This window comes from Tyto alba, unplaced genomic scaffold, assembly GCF_018691265.1.
Source record: "Tyto alba isolate M040663 unplaced genomic scaffold, T.alba_DEE_v4.0 Super-Scaffold_21, whole genome shotgun sequence".
Lineage (NCBI taxonomy): Eukaryota > Metazoa > Chordata > Aves > Strigiformes > Tytonidae > Tyto > Tyto alba.
The window spans coordinates 644,670-660,687 of NW_024881295.1; the positions used below are offsets into that span (position 1 = coordinate 644,670).

Below are 16,018 nucleotides of genomic sequence, written 5' to 3' on the forward strand. Positions count from 1 at the left end.
TGTGTTTACCTTAAAGCAAGCAATGAAGAAAAACTGACTTGCAGTGCATCAGAAGGCAAAGAGATCTGTGGAGAGCATTTCATTGGGTTCTTTAGTTCTAGACTCTGAAAAAGGTCCATCTCCTGGATGCTGTAGCTCTAATGCAGCAATTCCTGTTGTACCCGAGGACTGAAGGATCTTTATTCCATAATTGTCAATCTTTAAATAATTCAGGCTCAAACTTTGGAGATAAAGAACCACTTCCTCAAAGATGAGTAGTGCGAGAAGCCAGTGGACAATGAGGACAATTTTGACAGTTTTGATGGTGGTGGTGTTATTTGTTTGTTTTAACAGTTAGCATGATGTTGTGTTCTTTACCTGTTAGCATAAGCACAAGCAGCTTTATACCCAGGTATATGGGATTTCGGTAGTTCAAGTCAAAGTGAAAGATAAATAGGTGAAACCAAGCCATTGTTTGGAGTCTACCTTGGAAAGAAGGTAAAAAATGCTTGGAAAGAAGGTAAAAAATGCTTGGAAATAAGATAAAAACTAGACAGGAGCTTTGCATGAAGTTGACAATCACTTAGGAAAGAACTTCAGGATCGCTCTGAAACTGAGGACTGGGGTGGCTGATACTGCAGATGCACTTTCTACCAAGGAGACTGCACTGTGCTGCAGATCTCTTCAATATACTGGTAAGCTTAGGAAAGTAATCTCGTTAGACTTTTGTTTCAGCTTCAACTAGCTGTCTTCCATATGTGACCAAATCTAACACGAGGGCACTCTGATGATGGCCATACAATGAGGAACAGGAAGTGTTGAACCTCATCAGTTGTATACCTGTATCTACGGCATCTGACCAGCAAACCTAAAGGCTACATACAGCTTTTGAAAACAATTTTGAGAAACTGTTCAAGGCATCTAGAAATGCACACACAGCTTTCCAGTGTGATTCACTGGGTATACCCCCTCTACTGTACAGACAGGCTGCTTTGGGTCCCAGCTACTGATTTCAGATTAAACAATAGCATGGCAACAGTACTGAGTACTGTGGAGAAATTAGGGAGGTTGAAAATGAATCAGTGCTTTTCTTTTTGGCAGAAAGAGATCAACCATCTAGATGCTCTAGATTTGCTATATTCAGGTTCCTCCCATCATAATTGCTACTTTGCTCATCTGAAGGAGGGGAGGAGGATGCTTTTCTTTAATGATGCACTGCTTATTTTCCTCAGAATGAGCAACAGTACTTTGCGGCTCATTTAAGAGGCCAAAAATGGTATGGATCACAGATCTGGGGTCTTGACTAGTTGCTGAATCAGCAGATTAAATTACCCAAATGTAGGCAAAACCTGGTTAGCAGTGCAGGTAGATCTGGATTTGGTGTCCAAGAGGAGGATTGTCCAAAGAAGCAGACCTTTGCAAGGTGTGGGACACACCAAGATGGGAGGGGAAGCTTCTCTTGGGGCCTTGAATGCACTAATATGCCTCAGTTTCCCTGACTAGCTTTACACGAGCTTTCTCTCTGTGCACCCACTGCTCACTAGCGCAGGAGCTTTATCTGTGCTCAGGTCTGGGCACTCCAGTCATTGTCCGAACTATGTTGTAGGTGTGTCTGTCTAGTTATGGATTGACTTCAGCCCTGACTCATTACGTGGCCTTTGTCTGACAGTGACTGGACTGTCAGTGGAATCTTTTGCAACCATTGTTTTGCTCCCCTGCTTAGATGCTATAAGACTATACCGCAGTCTGTGAGGTTACTGACAGAGCTGTGGTCAACCTAAACTTCTGGCTAGTCTTTCCTCTTGCTGTTCCATTACAAGCATGCCAGTTTTCTGCTGCCTTGCTACTTGGTTTTGATGTAGACTGCTTGCAGGACTGATGAAGCAGCATGACTCCCTGGCAGCTTCCTGAAGGCTCAGCATGTGTTCTCTCTGCCTCTGCTACAACTTTAGAGAAAGTTTGAGGGTGTTCTCACCTGTCTGAATCAGTTCTTATTCTTTGCTGTCACCACTTAAGTTCAACTCCTTCATCAGGTCCAAGATGTCAAAGAACCAAGGAAATACAAGCTGGGTAATGGGGAAGAAAAGTCCCTGGGAAACCATTGCACCAAAGGCTGAAGCATGTATGTATTACTCAAGAAAACAATGATCCTTGGGTCTAGATATTGAAGTAGAAAGAGATTTAAATTAAATTCCTACCTCTGCCTCTAGGCCTACCTACATGTTTTCTTTATTTGCAATGTCAGATTAAGTACCCACCCCCCTATCACAGATAAATGAATGAATTCAAATGAACTTGTCTTACCTGAAGTGTTTCTTTTGGCTTTGAAGTGAAGATGAAGGGAGAGCTCCTGTCTTACCTAGTTCTGTGTTGCTCAGTCCCATGGTCTGTTGTGTCTTACCTCAGAAGAATATCTTTAAGTAGAATCATTTCAGTAATTGAGTTTGACATGATTCCACAAGCAGATGTAGCTGCACAATTGAGGGCTGATAAACTGAAGCATGTGGCTTAGAAAAGAAAGGAGCCACAGTTGAATGGAAACTTTTGAGGTGCTTTCTTATAAAGAAAGCGTGGATCTTTACATCCCTGCTTTATGACTTTATCTTCTAATTCCTCAGTATTGTGGCTGCAAAGTGATCAGGGGAATCAGCATTTGCTGTTTTATCCTTTGATTTTACAGCAAGTTCTTATAGGCTAAGGTTAATATTTCTAGTATTTTTCCCCCAATATAAATTACACTTGTAAGACACCATGATATTCTCATTACTGTGGTTGGTTAGAGTTCCATTTAGCCTGTCCTCTTGAAACTAGGCTAGTTCTTTTTTAACATATGCTCCTTTCTGGTGTTTGATTTCCTTTATTTTCAGCAAAATTGCAGCTGGCTCTCAGTTCTGATGTACTGTCTGGCTTGTTCTGGTGAAATTCCAAGAAAGGAAGCCTTGGGGACAGAGATCTACAGTCCTTTCAGTCTCTGAAGTATTTTTGCATGGATCTCACCCGGTCTGCAAGGGGACAGAAGTCTTTTACTTCAGAACAAAATTTCCAGTACTCCCTTTGACTAACAGCTTTACTCAATCTTCTTCATCTGATAGCCTCCATAAAAGTGAGCTCTCCCAGACACATGAATTTTCTATTGGTTTCTCCACTGAGTTTGAAAGGTATGTAGATGTCTCTTGCTGACCCTGGTTCTTGACACCAAGGAGCTGTGAACTCCAAGAGCAAGAGTAGAAAGGAACAGTGCCAGAGAAGAGGCTTTCATTGCTACTAAGTGAAAAAAATATCTGCATGAGTGTCCCTAAATCAACTGTTCTAAGATTTCATCTGTTCTTCAGCCTATCGGCTTGTATTCATTGCTTTGGTAACATCTTAACACTGTGTTAATGTGGTTTTATTCATGATCAGCTGATAGACTAAATAGATTTCTAGGGCTCATCTCCTTTAGCAGCTACTCCATGGGGTCTGCTGTACCAGTATAATCATGCAGTGGATGCATGCAAGGCACCAGGCTCCTATTTGCAGAAGAGTACTAATACAGATCACAAGAAATTTTCCATCATCAGGGACTAAACACTGCCCTTTCCCTGTATAGGCTTCCATTTCCAAACATATTTGTTGTCTGTGTTGTCTGAAAATATTTTTCCCAAGAGTCAGTATTTTTTCTCATTAGTAAGGTTTTATTTGATTTGTTGTCTGCTCCACAAGTGATTCAGAGATCCGGAAGAAAATTGCATAAGGCTGAAATAGGCAGGTGCATGCATCAGCAATGGACTGGAGGCAGTTGGTGCCGTTCATACCTACATGGCTGACTGGGGGGGCTGGCTGCTTTGCAGAGGTAGTTAATTGGGTCCTGGGTGGTTTGGTGTTCTGGTTTAGGCCTGATTGGCAGCCAACCACAATGCAGCAGCTCTCTCTCCCTTCTCCTCCGGCAATGAGAAGGGACAGAGAGCCAGGCTTGGGGTTCAAAGATAGGACTGGGATGGGGGAAAATCCCCCTTTTATGATCACGAGCAAAAGGCAGACTCGTTAGGGGAAGGAAAAAAAAAAGAACATACATTTATTACAGACACTAACAACACATAACAGAGTAGGACAGTGAGAAGCATTGCCACATCTTGAGAACACCTTCCCCCCACCCCTCCCTTCTTCCCGGGCTCAGCTCTGCTCCCGATATCTCTACCTCCTCCCCCAGCGGCGCAGGGGCAGGGAATGGGGGGTGCAGGCAGTGCTGCCACTTCATCTTTGGTGGGGGGAGCTTCTGGAACTTGTTCCTCCTGCTCCATCGTGGTCCCCCTCTCACAGCAGACAGTCCTCCACAAACTTTCTCCAACATGAGTTCCTCCCACGGGCCGCAGTGTTCCCCACACTGCTCTGTCATGGGTCACTAACTTCCTCTGACTGGATTCTCTCCCACGGCTGCAGCCCTTCCCGAGCTGCTCCGGCGTGGGACACCCCCGCATGCTGCAATCCTCCCAGCACTGAATTACAGCAGCGGGGCTGCCTTTTCCCATGAGACCCCGGCCTTCTTCGGGCACAGAACCTTGATAATCTGAGCAGGAGCAACAAGCCATAAATCAGTGTCTGCTCTACCGTAGCTCTCCATGGGTGGCAGGGGGGGCGCCCTGCCGTCTCACCACAGGATACAGGGGGGTCTCTGCTCCGGCACACCTCCCCCCTCCTTTCTTCCTGCATTCCTCCACTGACCTTGGTGTTCATGCAGCTGCCCCAACTCCTCCTCACCAGTCCCACTGCCCGTCACCACGTCCCTTCTTAAATATGTTATCGCAGAGGCGCAGCTGATGGGCTCAGTTTTGGTGCAGAGGTGGAGCTGACTTGGAGCTGGGGGAGCTTCGAGAAGCTTCTCACAGGGGGTCACCCCTATAGCCCCCTCCCCTGCAACCAAAAAAACTCCACCACTCACTCAACCCAGGACATTTGGTCACCTTGCTGTGGCTAGCAATGGCACCCGATGGGCAAGAGCTGGACTGCATTTGCATGGACTTTTCTTGTGTAGCACAGAACAGCAAGCTTTTCAAGATGCTCTGTTTTCTAGGTGTTTAAAAGTACTTGGCTTGTCTTTCTCCAAGCTTGACTGATTCTGGTTACCAGTCATACAGATCTTATGGAAAGATGTTAGCATCCGTGTTCTGTGTTGCTGTTTGGAAGTCACATCTTGAAGGCATTTGTCTTGGAGGGAGTAGCCACAGCAGGAACTTTGTGCACAAGAAGAAGGTGTAGATTTTGCTTAATAGGTGCAAAAAGTGCTTCTGTCCTTTACTAGCCACTTTTGGCTCCTGCACAGAGAGGATTAACAGCACAAGCTCTTAAAAGCAGCCTCTGAGAGTACTGGGACTGCAAGACTGAGGGGAGAAATACTTCATTGTATATAAAAAATAAATGTTGTCCTTTTCCCATAACAGGAACCAAACCATCTTTCTCTAGCTCTGACTTCATGGCATCATCTTTGCTATCCTCCTTACCCACAGCCTTTCCTTCACATGCTTCAAAGCACAGGTTATGACCTAGACACAGGCAATGAGCAGCAAAGAAATGCCGAGTTCATGGCAGAGGCAGGATCATGTCAGCTGCTCGACAGTAATGTCTGGTGAAGCCTCAGCCCTATGAGGGACCTCCTACCTGCAAATAGCAACCTGCATTTGGACAGTTACAACAGATCAGCTGCTATGAGATAGCTTCATGAGGAAGAAAGTCGATTAGTCCCCCTTCTACATCAACTTGATTGTCCAGTACCACTGGGAATCCAGCGATAATGCAAGACTATGTGTCGTAAGGCTAGTCTTGGTGCAGCTTGTGCTTACCTGAGCACAAAAAATTGGAGGTCCCCACTGACTGGAAGCTAGCCAGCATTATTCCAATCTACAAGAAGGGCATGTGAGAAGACTCCAGAAACTACAGACCTGTTAACCTAACCTCAGAACCTGGCAAAAATATGGAGAAGATCATACAGGCTACTATAGAAAGGCATTTAAAGAACAATGCAATTATCAGGCACAGTCAACATGGGTTCACAAAGGGCAAGTCCTGCCTAACTAATTTGATATCCTTCTATGATAAAGTCACCCACCTCGTGGGTGAAGGGAAGGCGGTGGATGTAGTTTTTTCTGGATTTTAGTAAGGCTTTCAATACTGTCCCTCATAGCATCCTTCTGAACAAGCTGTCCAACTGTGAGATGAAAAGGTACAGGGTGTGCTGGGTGAAGAACTGCCTCAGGGCAGAGGTCACTATATTTAACAGGCAACCTGTCACCAGCGCTGTTCCTCAGGGCTCTATTCAAGGACCAGTTCCATTCAACATTTTTATCAATGATCTCGATGCAGGAGTTGAATTGCACCATTAGCAAGTTCGCTGATGATACTAAACTGGGAGGTGCTGTTGGCTCTCTGGAGGGACAAGAGGCCTTGCAGAGGGATCTGGATAGACTGAGGGATTTGGCAATGATTAATGGGATGAAATTTAACAAGAACAGATGCCAGATTCTGCACCTGGGACGGTGTAATGCTGGGCACAAGTATAAACTGGGAGAGGAGTGGCTGGAGAGCAGCCCTGCAGAGAGGGCTCTGGGGGTGCTGGGCAGCAGCAGGCTCAGTGGGGGTCAGGAGTGGGCCCTGGCAGCCAAGAGGGCAAACCCCATCCCGGGGTGCAGCAAACACAGCATGGCCAGCCCAGCAAAAGAGGTGACAATCCCGCTGTATTCAACACTGGTGCAGCCCCACCTTGAGTGCTGGGTGCAGTTCTGGGCCCTGCAATTTCGGAAGGATGTGAAGGGCCTCGAATGCATCCAGAGGAGGGCAACGGAGCTGGTGGAAGGGCTGGAAAGCGTGTCCTGTGAGGAGCTGCCAAGGACTTTAGGTTTGTCTGCTTTGGAGGCAACGAGGCTGAGGGGCAACCTCATTGCTCTCTGCAGCTTCCTGAGGAAGGGAGGTGGAGAGGGGGGTGCTGAGCTCTTGTCCCTGTTACCCCATGAGAAGATGCATGGGAATGGTTCAAAGCTGCATCAGGGGAGGTTCAGACTTGGTGTTAGGAAGCCTGTTTTTACTGAGCAGGTGGTCAGACACTGGAACAGGCTTCCTAGAGAGGTGATTGATGCCCCAAGCCAGTCAGTGTTTAAGGGGCATTTGGACAATGCCCTTAGTAATATCCTTTAACTTTTAGTCAGCCCTGAATTGCTCAGACAGTTGGACTAGATGATCATTGTACATCTAGATGATCATTGTACATCTCTTCCAACTGGGCCTGTTCTATCGTATTCTAAAATTGTACCTGTATACGAAGCACATTTAGGGCTTTGCAAGTTGCCTATATTCTGGTCTTCTGTTTGAAATCTCTGTTGAAATGGAAATCCTCAGGATTTCTCCCATGCTAGGCCAAAGAAAACACCCTTTTTATGGCCTGGGATCATCTCTTTCACGGATAATGAAATCTTCATCCTCCAGTGTATGTCTCCATTTCCTTTGACTGAGTAGCACAATGAGACTTTCATCTGTCACATTCATCTCTGTCACTGAGGTTTTGTATTTGTGCATCTGTCCTTTGACAGTTAATTCCAACATGCTATCCCATTTTGGATCATGTTCTGACTATGTACCTCTCAGGCACTGATTATCTTTACCTTTCATTTGCCATCTTTCTCTTGTTCCTTTAAGGACATTTAAAATTATATTTCAAATCATTCTTAGTATTTATTCTACCAGTTCAAGCCTAGGGCTTCAATAGTGTTCAAGTCACTCAAGTTCTCTATACATACTCAGCTTACAAAAATGTCCTTTAGTGCTATCTGCAGATTAATTTACCCTGCTGCTTTCTCCCTCCTCTAGACTACTGATGATGTTAAAAGAGAGTGAGTCTATACTCATCCTCTTCAATACACACCTTCCCCACAGTTAACACAGTCATCTGTCATCTTTGTTAATGGTCTTTTTAGTTATTTGCTTTTCATCTAACTTCTGACAGCCACACCAATGTGAACTCATCCTTCAGACAAAAGTTTTTGGCGAGCCCCATATCAAAATTTTACCATAATAAACTTGTCTATCTCACTTGATTTGTAAGTTACATTTTAATAGTTCATTCTTTAGTGTTTCTTGAATGTTAATTCCTTGTGAGGACATAGCACATGAAGCTGCAACACAGTCAGGAAAGATTGTATTGAATCCTAAGGTCATAAACTAAGTATTACAAACCTAGAGACAGCATTATAGGCTTGAATAAGTTTTATGCAGGCTTTAGAAAACAGTTCACAGGAAGAAACTCCATACTATCAGCCAGCAATGAGTCAGAGGAACACTAAAGATTTAAGTAATTGAGGAAAACACCACACATTTCTTTACACTTAGCAATCTAGGAAAGAACAATTTCTCTCAATACCAGCTTCCAAATAAAACCATGATGATTCCAAGGCACGAGAAGTTTCCTCCTCAAGAAGTATTGCACTGAGTGGTTGAAGCTACTATTATCTGGCTAAGTTCAGTGTTTACCAGGGCTTGTTTAAAGTGGGGTAAGGGAAAGCACAGCTAGTGAAACACACATGGAAGCTCATGAATGCAGTCGAGAAGAGATAGTGAAAAATCAGACAGTTGAAACAATCATCTAAAGCAGCAGATTGCCAGAACATCTTGTGGGGAAAAGCTAAGGAGCCTGAGAACCCCTGGGAAATTAAAGAGCTGAACGTTGATGTGAAAGATGCCAGTGCTTTCTCTGAGGGTAATGTAGAGTTTGAAGGAGATAATTGAGTACAATAGCAGATTATGTTTTTAAAAACAATGTGTTCCAGTAAGGGAATCTTCCCTCCTTTCCATTCCCCCCAATCTAATATACCAAGTAGAAGTGATGCTGATGGTACACTGGAAGGTGACTGAGCATTCTTCATGAATTTCAGTGAGAAGATGAGGAATACTCAACAATACTTGTGAAAAAGCCCGGTGGAGACTTAGACCTTCAAGTTCTCTAAGGATTAATCTGAGCCCATAAAACACGGGAAGAACATTCTCTAAGAGTGGAAGATTGAAACTTCGAAGGGAGATGGGATTTAAATGTGGAGGAAACAAAATCATCAATCTGTGAGAAGACTCCTGAAGTACCTTGTAAATGAATACAACTTACAACTTCAAATAGAAACATTTTAAAGGACAGGAAGATGGTTAGGAAGCTGGAGGAGATATGTAAGTCTGCAGGCCTCTGCATATGCAGTGGCAATAGTTGTACAGTATCCTCATGGAATCCGCAGAGCCCTTTAACCAGCAAGCTGAAAGCTGTAGAAAGGAGTACCAACAACCTCATGAGTTCTTGAAACAAGTCAGATTTTATCTGTGTGTGGCTGAAGCTCTTACCTTCTGGCATTCTAACCCCTTGAATTCTGAAGGCATCTCAGATTCCTCAGGTGCCCGTGAGTACTTTTCTCTAAGCCAAAAATGCAAGGATGGAAATGTCTGAAATAAGTGAGAAGTGTTGTGAAGCATTGCGGAAAGAGATGTAACACCATATACCCAAATTTGTGCCATGGGACTGTGCCTAGTCATGCAATAAATTGCCTGTTCAGTAGCTGCCAGAGAGCACCATGCAACCCACCTCTTCCCTCGGAGTAACACGAATGGCTGGATCTTCCCCCACATCAGTAGCATTGTGGGGACCAAGATTAGTGCCTCTCAGTGACTTCTGAATAAACAAACTCAGTTTACAAGTAAAGTAGATAGACTGTGTTTGGTTGATGGAAAGTTAACCTCTTTTCACTATTCTCTCTCATCCTTTTCCTGCGATTTGCTGGCCAAATGGCATTCTTTGCAATATCTGTGTCACTTCACTGCTTGCAACTAACGGGTGGAACAATTTGATCTTGGTAAAAAATTATTTTGCTGGTGTACAAGGAAAGAGGACAGTCTACCTCCCTGAGCAGTGCTAATGGTACGGGGAGAATGGAAGAGAAAGCAGCAAAAATTATTTTAGTCAGTCAGATCTGATACATGGAGGAAATCTGCTGAGCAAGACGTGATTTAACACACCAATTTTCTAAGCATAGCTTCATTTAAAAAGCAAAAGAATGGTTGGTCTCTCACTGTTAAGCACAAAACAGAGGAAAATGCTATTCAGCTTCATAGGAGGAAGGCTAAAGGAGCCTGTGACTGCACACCTGCTAAGATGGACAGCTAGACAGGCAGATGTGTAGGTTGTATGTGCAATCCCTATACACATGCATGCGCCCCCGCACAGCCGACTGACATCTATATAAATGTATGGTAAGAATGTCTGTGTGTGTGTTGACCTACAAATGAATGTATAGAAGCGCACACACTCAGACCAGATGTAGCATGAACATTTTCAACCTGTTCCTTTGTGGTTAAACTTGTGAAAGCTGCTGCCATCGCCCTGCCTGTATGCTCAGGTGCATACCAATCCTTTTATACGTATGATCACACCCTGTGTGTACTCTGTGGGAAATATATCCCAGAGGATGCTATTTGTGGTGAAGCCCTTAGGCAGCTATTTGCCCATTTCTTTGGGTCCAAGTCCATTTGCACAAACCCGGAGATACAAACTTATTTGACCCTGTCAATCACAAAACAGCTCAGAGGTGCTTTTCTGAAAATACACAATATCTGTAGTTTATTCTTCAGTTTGGTATGAGGGGGAAAGGGTTGTTCAAGGACAGGCTTTTTTCTTAGACATGCATCCCATGGACAACTCAGGGCAGAGAGTCTCTAGTCCTTCACCAGCCGGTAGATGTGATGCTGGGCACCATGGTCACTAGTTGACACCTCAAAAACATATGCTATGCACAGCAAGGTCTCTTGTGTGTCCCTGTTTGTCACAACCTAGACAGAAAAAGAGAATATGATGAGATGGCAACTGTTGTTTCTCTGCTTATGTATTCCAACATATTTAACATAGAGCAAAAAGTTAATAATAGGCAAAGAACAGAGAAGCACAGGAATGATACACAGCTCAGCCACCACAACCCCCAGAGTCTGTGTGCCTACACATCCAAGTGAAGCACTTTCACAGCATCACTACAATGCAGTGAAAAGACAGGGAGGTGAACAGAGTCCACTGTAGAGAAAAGAAAGCTGTGACCAAACAGTGGCCACATAAGTGGAAGCAGGTCCACTATGTCTGCTACTCCCCACCCCCTGGTGTTGCAGATTTCAGAAGAGAGGTGTTTCACAGAAAACCTTCCTGCTGTTTGTTGGGTACAGAGAAGCCACCTCCTGTGGCACATCCACTTCTGCTCACGTGTGTGTTGATATATCACGGCCATGAAGAGCTCTTTCCCTCCATCTGCTTTTGCTTGTCAGTGGTAGACACAGAACATGAGGATTCTAGAGCACAACTCATTTTAGAGGAGGCTTACAGGTTTGACTCCATTACACCTCCCATTCCAAGCACTGTAGAAGTCAGGAGGAAGATGGCTGCTACAACTCATGTGTTCTTACAGAAGCTCCTTTTTTTCCACTGCTTTTTCAGTGGTCCCTCAGGAACCTTAGTTTGTCTGCAGTGTGACTCAGTGTCACCAGCATGGCAATGGAACAGTGCTGTCCTAGTTTCAGAAGCGTGCACTGCCTACACTATATGGCAGGGACAAGCAAAGGGTTGTACCCAGAGCTCCCTGCGCAGATTTCCTCTCACTGCACAACTTTGCACATTCTTGTCATTTGATTCTGTGCCATAGCTAAAGCTTCAAGCAGTTCTCTCCCGCTGGAGGAGATACCTTTTTATCAGCAGTAGCACCGACTCAACTGCAGAAGAAAAACATACCAGCTGGAGGCTTGCTGTACAAAAGCTCAACCATTCTTGTGAAAATGGAAAGAAAATAGCTGTTTTCAAACTTGCTTATTAATTTCAGCAGCTTGATTTTGGTCTATTCTGTTTTCTTTTTTTTTCTTTATGATCAGATTTGCAGCTGAACTAATCCTTCTCCTTTCTTCTGCAGGCTGTTATGAGTTATACACACCCAGATGTGGTAAGGCACCAGAGCCTTTCCTGAAAAATGGACTCTGAAAGCTTGGAGAGCTAGATCCAGAGCAATGTGCAAAGCAAGATAAATCATGCTTGTGAGATTAACGTATCTAAGCTTATGAAAAGGTCTAGGAAAAATACAATTAGACTTGCTTCAGAAGTTGGTACTGGGGGCTGAGGACTAGCAGCACACCTTGAATTAAGCACAACCATTTTTCAGCTCTCCAGGGGGAAGTGGAAAATGCTCAGCCTGCTGCTCAGGGAGCAGGACCGTAAGGCAATACATAAAAGACTGTGCCAGCACTCACATGAGACATGCCTCTCTGTGACAGGAGGTAAGGGAAGTACACGAAATTACTCAAAACGTAAAGTCCCAGAGGAAGTATATGAAAACTTTGTTCATAAAAATTACAGCAAGCACTGGCCTGACTGAGGAATGAAACATGCAGAAAGCAGTTACAGTGTTCCTCAGTATGGATTACAGACCTTCCATCTCTCTGTCCCTGCCCACTTCATGCTTCTGCTCATCTAAAAAGACTCTTAGCATTTACACTCCTGTTTTCTTCCAGATGCTAAAGATCTTAGTACAAACATGAAAGAGTAAAGCCTCCTAAAGCCCTGTGAGGTATATTATTAACCTTGTGTTTTATAGCTCTGGTGTCTGAGCCACAGAACAGTGAAATGAGTTGCCTGAGGTCCCACAAGGTCTCCAGAGAATGGAATGAAGACCACTTGATTTCCATTCTTTCATACAGTGGCTAGCATCTTTTCTACTTATCCATCCTCAGGTTCTCTGGGCAAAGGTCTGTGACACATCTTGTAGAGGCAAGCACAGAACTCAGTCCATTAGGAAAATCCACCTTATAAGCTGTCTTTGCCCTCTTCCCAAACTTAGACTGCATCCAAGCCTGGAAAGGCTCCTGATTTAACACAGACACTAATGCAAATCTAGTTGCTGTAGCCTTGTAGTACCGCCCTACCTAGGGGTTGCAGTGATTCGTGAAGGTGTCACAGAGCTTCTCCCAACAAGCCCCTTCCTTTATGTGCCTCCATATTTTTCCACATTCAGGACAGTCCTGAGGAAACAACTTTTGTTTTTTCCCCCCCTACCTGATCAGTGAAGTACTCTTCCCATATATCCACTTAACAGTGCTCTTGTTTCTTTTTTTACCTTGCAAAAAGGACCAGGGCAGAGAAAGGACCTCAATGTTTGTTCAACAGTGGAATGAGCATATCCTTCACTGATTTTTATATCCTTCACCTTCCTTTATCTCTCTGCCTCATGAGTTCTCCCTTTAACTTTCTTTTTTTTTCTATCTCTTACTCAGGTCTCTCAAACTCTTCTGCTGCTTCTCTACATACGTTACTAGCTCTAGAGCTCCATAAATGGTCTTGAGGTGCAATATACATGAGAGATGCTAAGTTCAATTAGGTGATCTGCTGTAAATGGAAATCTGCTTTGACTCACAACAGTGAACTCCTGCATGGGGCTTACATGCTTCCAAGATCCAACAAAAACAGTTGAAAGTCCCACCTGTAAGATAGTGAAGTTTTCCAGCACACTGTTCATCATATACTTCTCAGGAAGGTGTTTCAGTTTATGAATGAAGTTTATCATGTATTCGCAGAGAGGGGAACGGTGAATGCGATAGGAATAGTGTCCATTTTCATAATGTGCATACTCTGTCTGCAATGCAAAACAGAAAAGGGGCACATGGGGCTAATGTTGTCACACTAGTAGCATTAACCACATAAAGGGATTCAAAACTGAAAAATTACAGTGGCATTTTCAAGACATTTTACTAACAGTAATGAGCTGATTAATCATTCCTCTACAGTACTTCACATCAAGGTCAGTCTCCTTGAGACCTCCAATTTCTTCGCCTTGATTTCTTTTTTTCTTTAGGACAATGGTTCCAGCTTATGAGCAGCAAGCTGCCAAGGAGCTGTGAAAGGTAACTAAAAGGAGCAGACCAATTGTCAGCTCTACCATGGTCTGCATCTCTACTGAAAAAATATTAGGTGTGAATAAACTGAAAAAGTTAAAAACTACTGCTTTAGCAAAACCAGGCATCTCCTAGTAATGATGTTAATTGGGATGCTTCAGAGCTGTAAAGGACTTAAAAGACTTCTGGTACCCGTGAGACAAAACATAGTATCTCTGCTCCTCCTTAAGAGAGGGTCTGGCCAATGTTACAGAGGGATTTTTTTGTTCACATTCACATCTTAGCTCCTGCATATTTCATCTTCCTTTGAACAGAAGCTGAGGCTGGATCTATCATTTCACAGCACACCCTTAAATACCCTTTACCTTATTTTACCCCGAGAGCTTGGTCTCCTTTCCTGTGCACCATGACACCTTTCTTTGGCCTGTCTATCCCATCATGATAACACATAACCAGACTTAAGGCATGTCTATCATATGACTGGAAATGGGTCTGGGAGAAGGATGTAGCTTTAGCTGACTGCTAACACGAGAATGCCTGGTGTTCTGCACATAACCGCTCCTCCTGCATGTAAAGGCTGCTTGGGAAGGAGCAGCAGGAAGCAGGTCAGAGCAGCTCTCTTAGCAGCTGAATGTAGCATCAGAAATGTCATTCAGTGTCAGATATATGCACAATTATGCAGCTCCATTGTTGCTTGAGCTGTAAGTGCACAAGCACTAAGGTAAGCCTCATAAAACCATAAGACTGTAGTCTGTGGATTATTACAGTCTATTAATAAATGGCCATAGTCTATAAGTGATCTGTTTAAAACCACTGATGAAAGTGAGGTGTTGCCTATTTGTTTTCACCTTTCTGGACTACAAAACAAGGGTCCAGATTTCCTAGCTTTTCTTTGCTCCCCAAAAATCCCAGAGAATCACCAGAGTTGAGGGTCTTACATATTCACATGTCTTCAGAAACTGAGATTTAAGGAAAAAATAGTAAACACTACCAAACCTTCAATGAAGTACTGAGACAAGGCCATGTTGCGGGCTGAAGCGATCTGACACCTGCATGTCTCAGAAATAATAATCTGTCGCATTCACTTCCCTGACAACAAACATGACACATATTTTTGCCTTGAGATATACACAAGATACAAGTACTTGACATGATGAAACAGCAGCTAGAGAGAACCTTGCACCCAGGCGTGTGTTCCCTACCTCCACTTTCTCTACCACCTGCTTTCCAAAGGAACACACTTTGGTGGAACAGGTAATGACCATGTTTTCTGGGCTCTCATATTGGCTGGAAACGCCATAGAAAGATCTGGATTCATCTTCAATATTGGTGTTCAAATCAGCCTGCCAAAAAAAAAAAAGGCAAGAAAAACAGATGGTTATCATTACCTTGCATAGCCAAGATTGTAAGGTATTCGAGTGTCCAAAGCTCCTTAAGCAGATCAGTGTGCATCAGGCAAGCAAGGGAAATCTGAAGACTCTGCACTAAAATCCAGTTCCTGCATCAGAAAATAGTGGTGGGGATTTGCATACACATTGGGGAAATCTGGTAGAATATCATCTTAACATGAAAAACATATGATACAGCCCCTTGCCTTAGCTGATATTTACCATAACTGAACAGTGCCAGAACAGCATGGAGGTACTCACAAAGCATGTGGAGAGCAGACAGGAGGGCACTGTAGGCAGAGCAGTGCAACAGACAGGCTAGACTGGACTGCTTCACTAAGGAGTTAAAATAAGGGTAGAGCAACTGTAATAAAGCTTTTCCACTCTGGATAGGCAGGTAAGGGGAAAGAGTGCAGAGAAGAGGAATGTGTAAGTACACGCACACACTTTAGGCTCAGGTACTGTAATAGACAGGATGCGACATAAGGAGTGTAGGTTGCTGATGGATCCATCCCAGTTCCACCTGAATACAAACACATTTCCATTAGCAGCCACAGTTTTCAAATATGGGTGCCTATGGTTGGCCAACTGAAGCCTCACGGGACCTAATGCCTAAAAATCCTGGTTGTCTGAAGCTTCCAGCAGGGGTCATTCAAACCTTAATGTTTAATTTTAGGTTCCCTTAAGCTCTGAAAACAACTGGTGTATGGAAACTCCCAGCCCATCCTCCTCCCTTTCAA

At 43.9% G+C, this 16,018-nt stretch overlaps 1 protein-coding gene across 1 annotated transcript in view; it reads right to left on the bottom strand.

Annotated features, from left to right (window-relative positions):
* Positions 1-10,566: 10,566 nt before the first annotated feature.
* TEAD4 (TEA domain transcription factor 4) overlaps positions 10,567-16,018 on the bottom strand; it is a 68,715-nt gene continuing 63,263 nt past the window's right edge. Inside the window, exons 11-13 of the mRNA XM_042795542.1 lie at positions 15,093-15,233; positions 13,479-13,631; positions 10,567-10,803 (exon numbers count right to left, since the gene is read on the bottom strand). Of these exons, the coding sequence (XP_042651476.1) occupies positions 10,690-10,803; positions 13,479-13,631; positions 15,093-15,233 (408 nt within the window). The 3' untranslated portion in view covers positions 10,567-10,689. The remainder of the gene's footprint in view (positions 10,804-13,478; positions 13,632-15,092; positions 15,234-16,018) is intronic.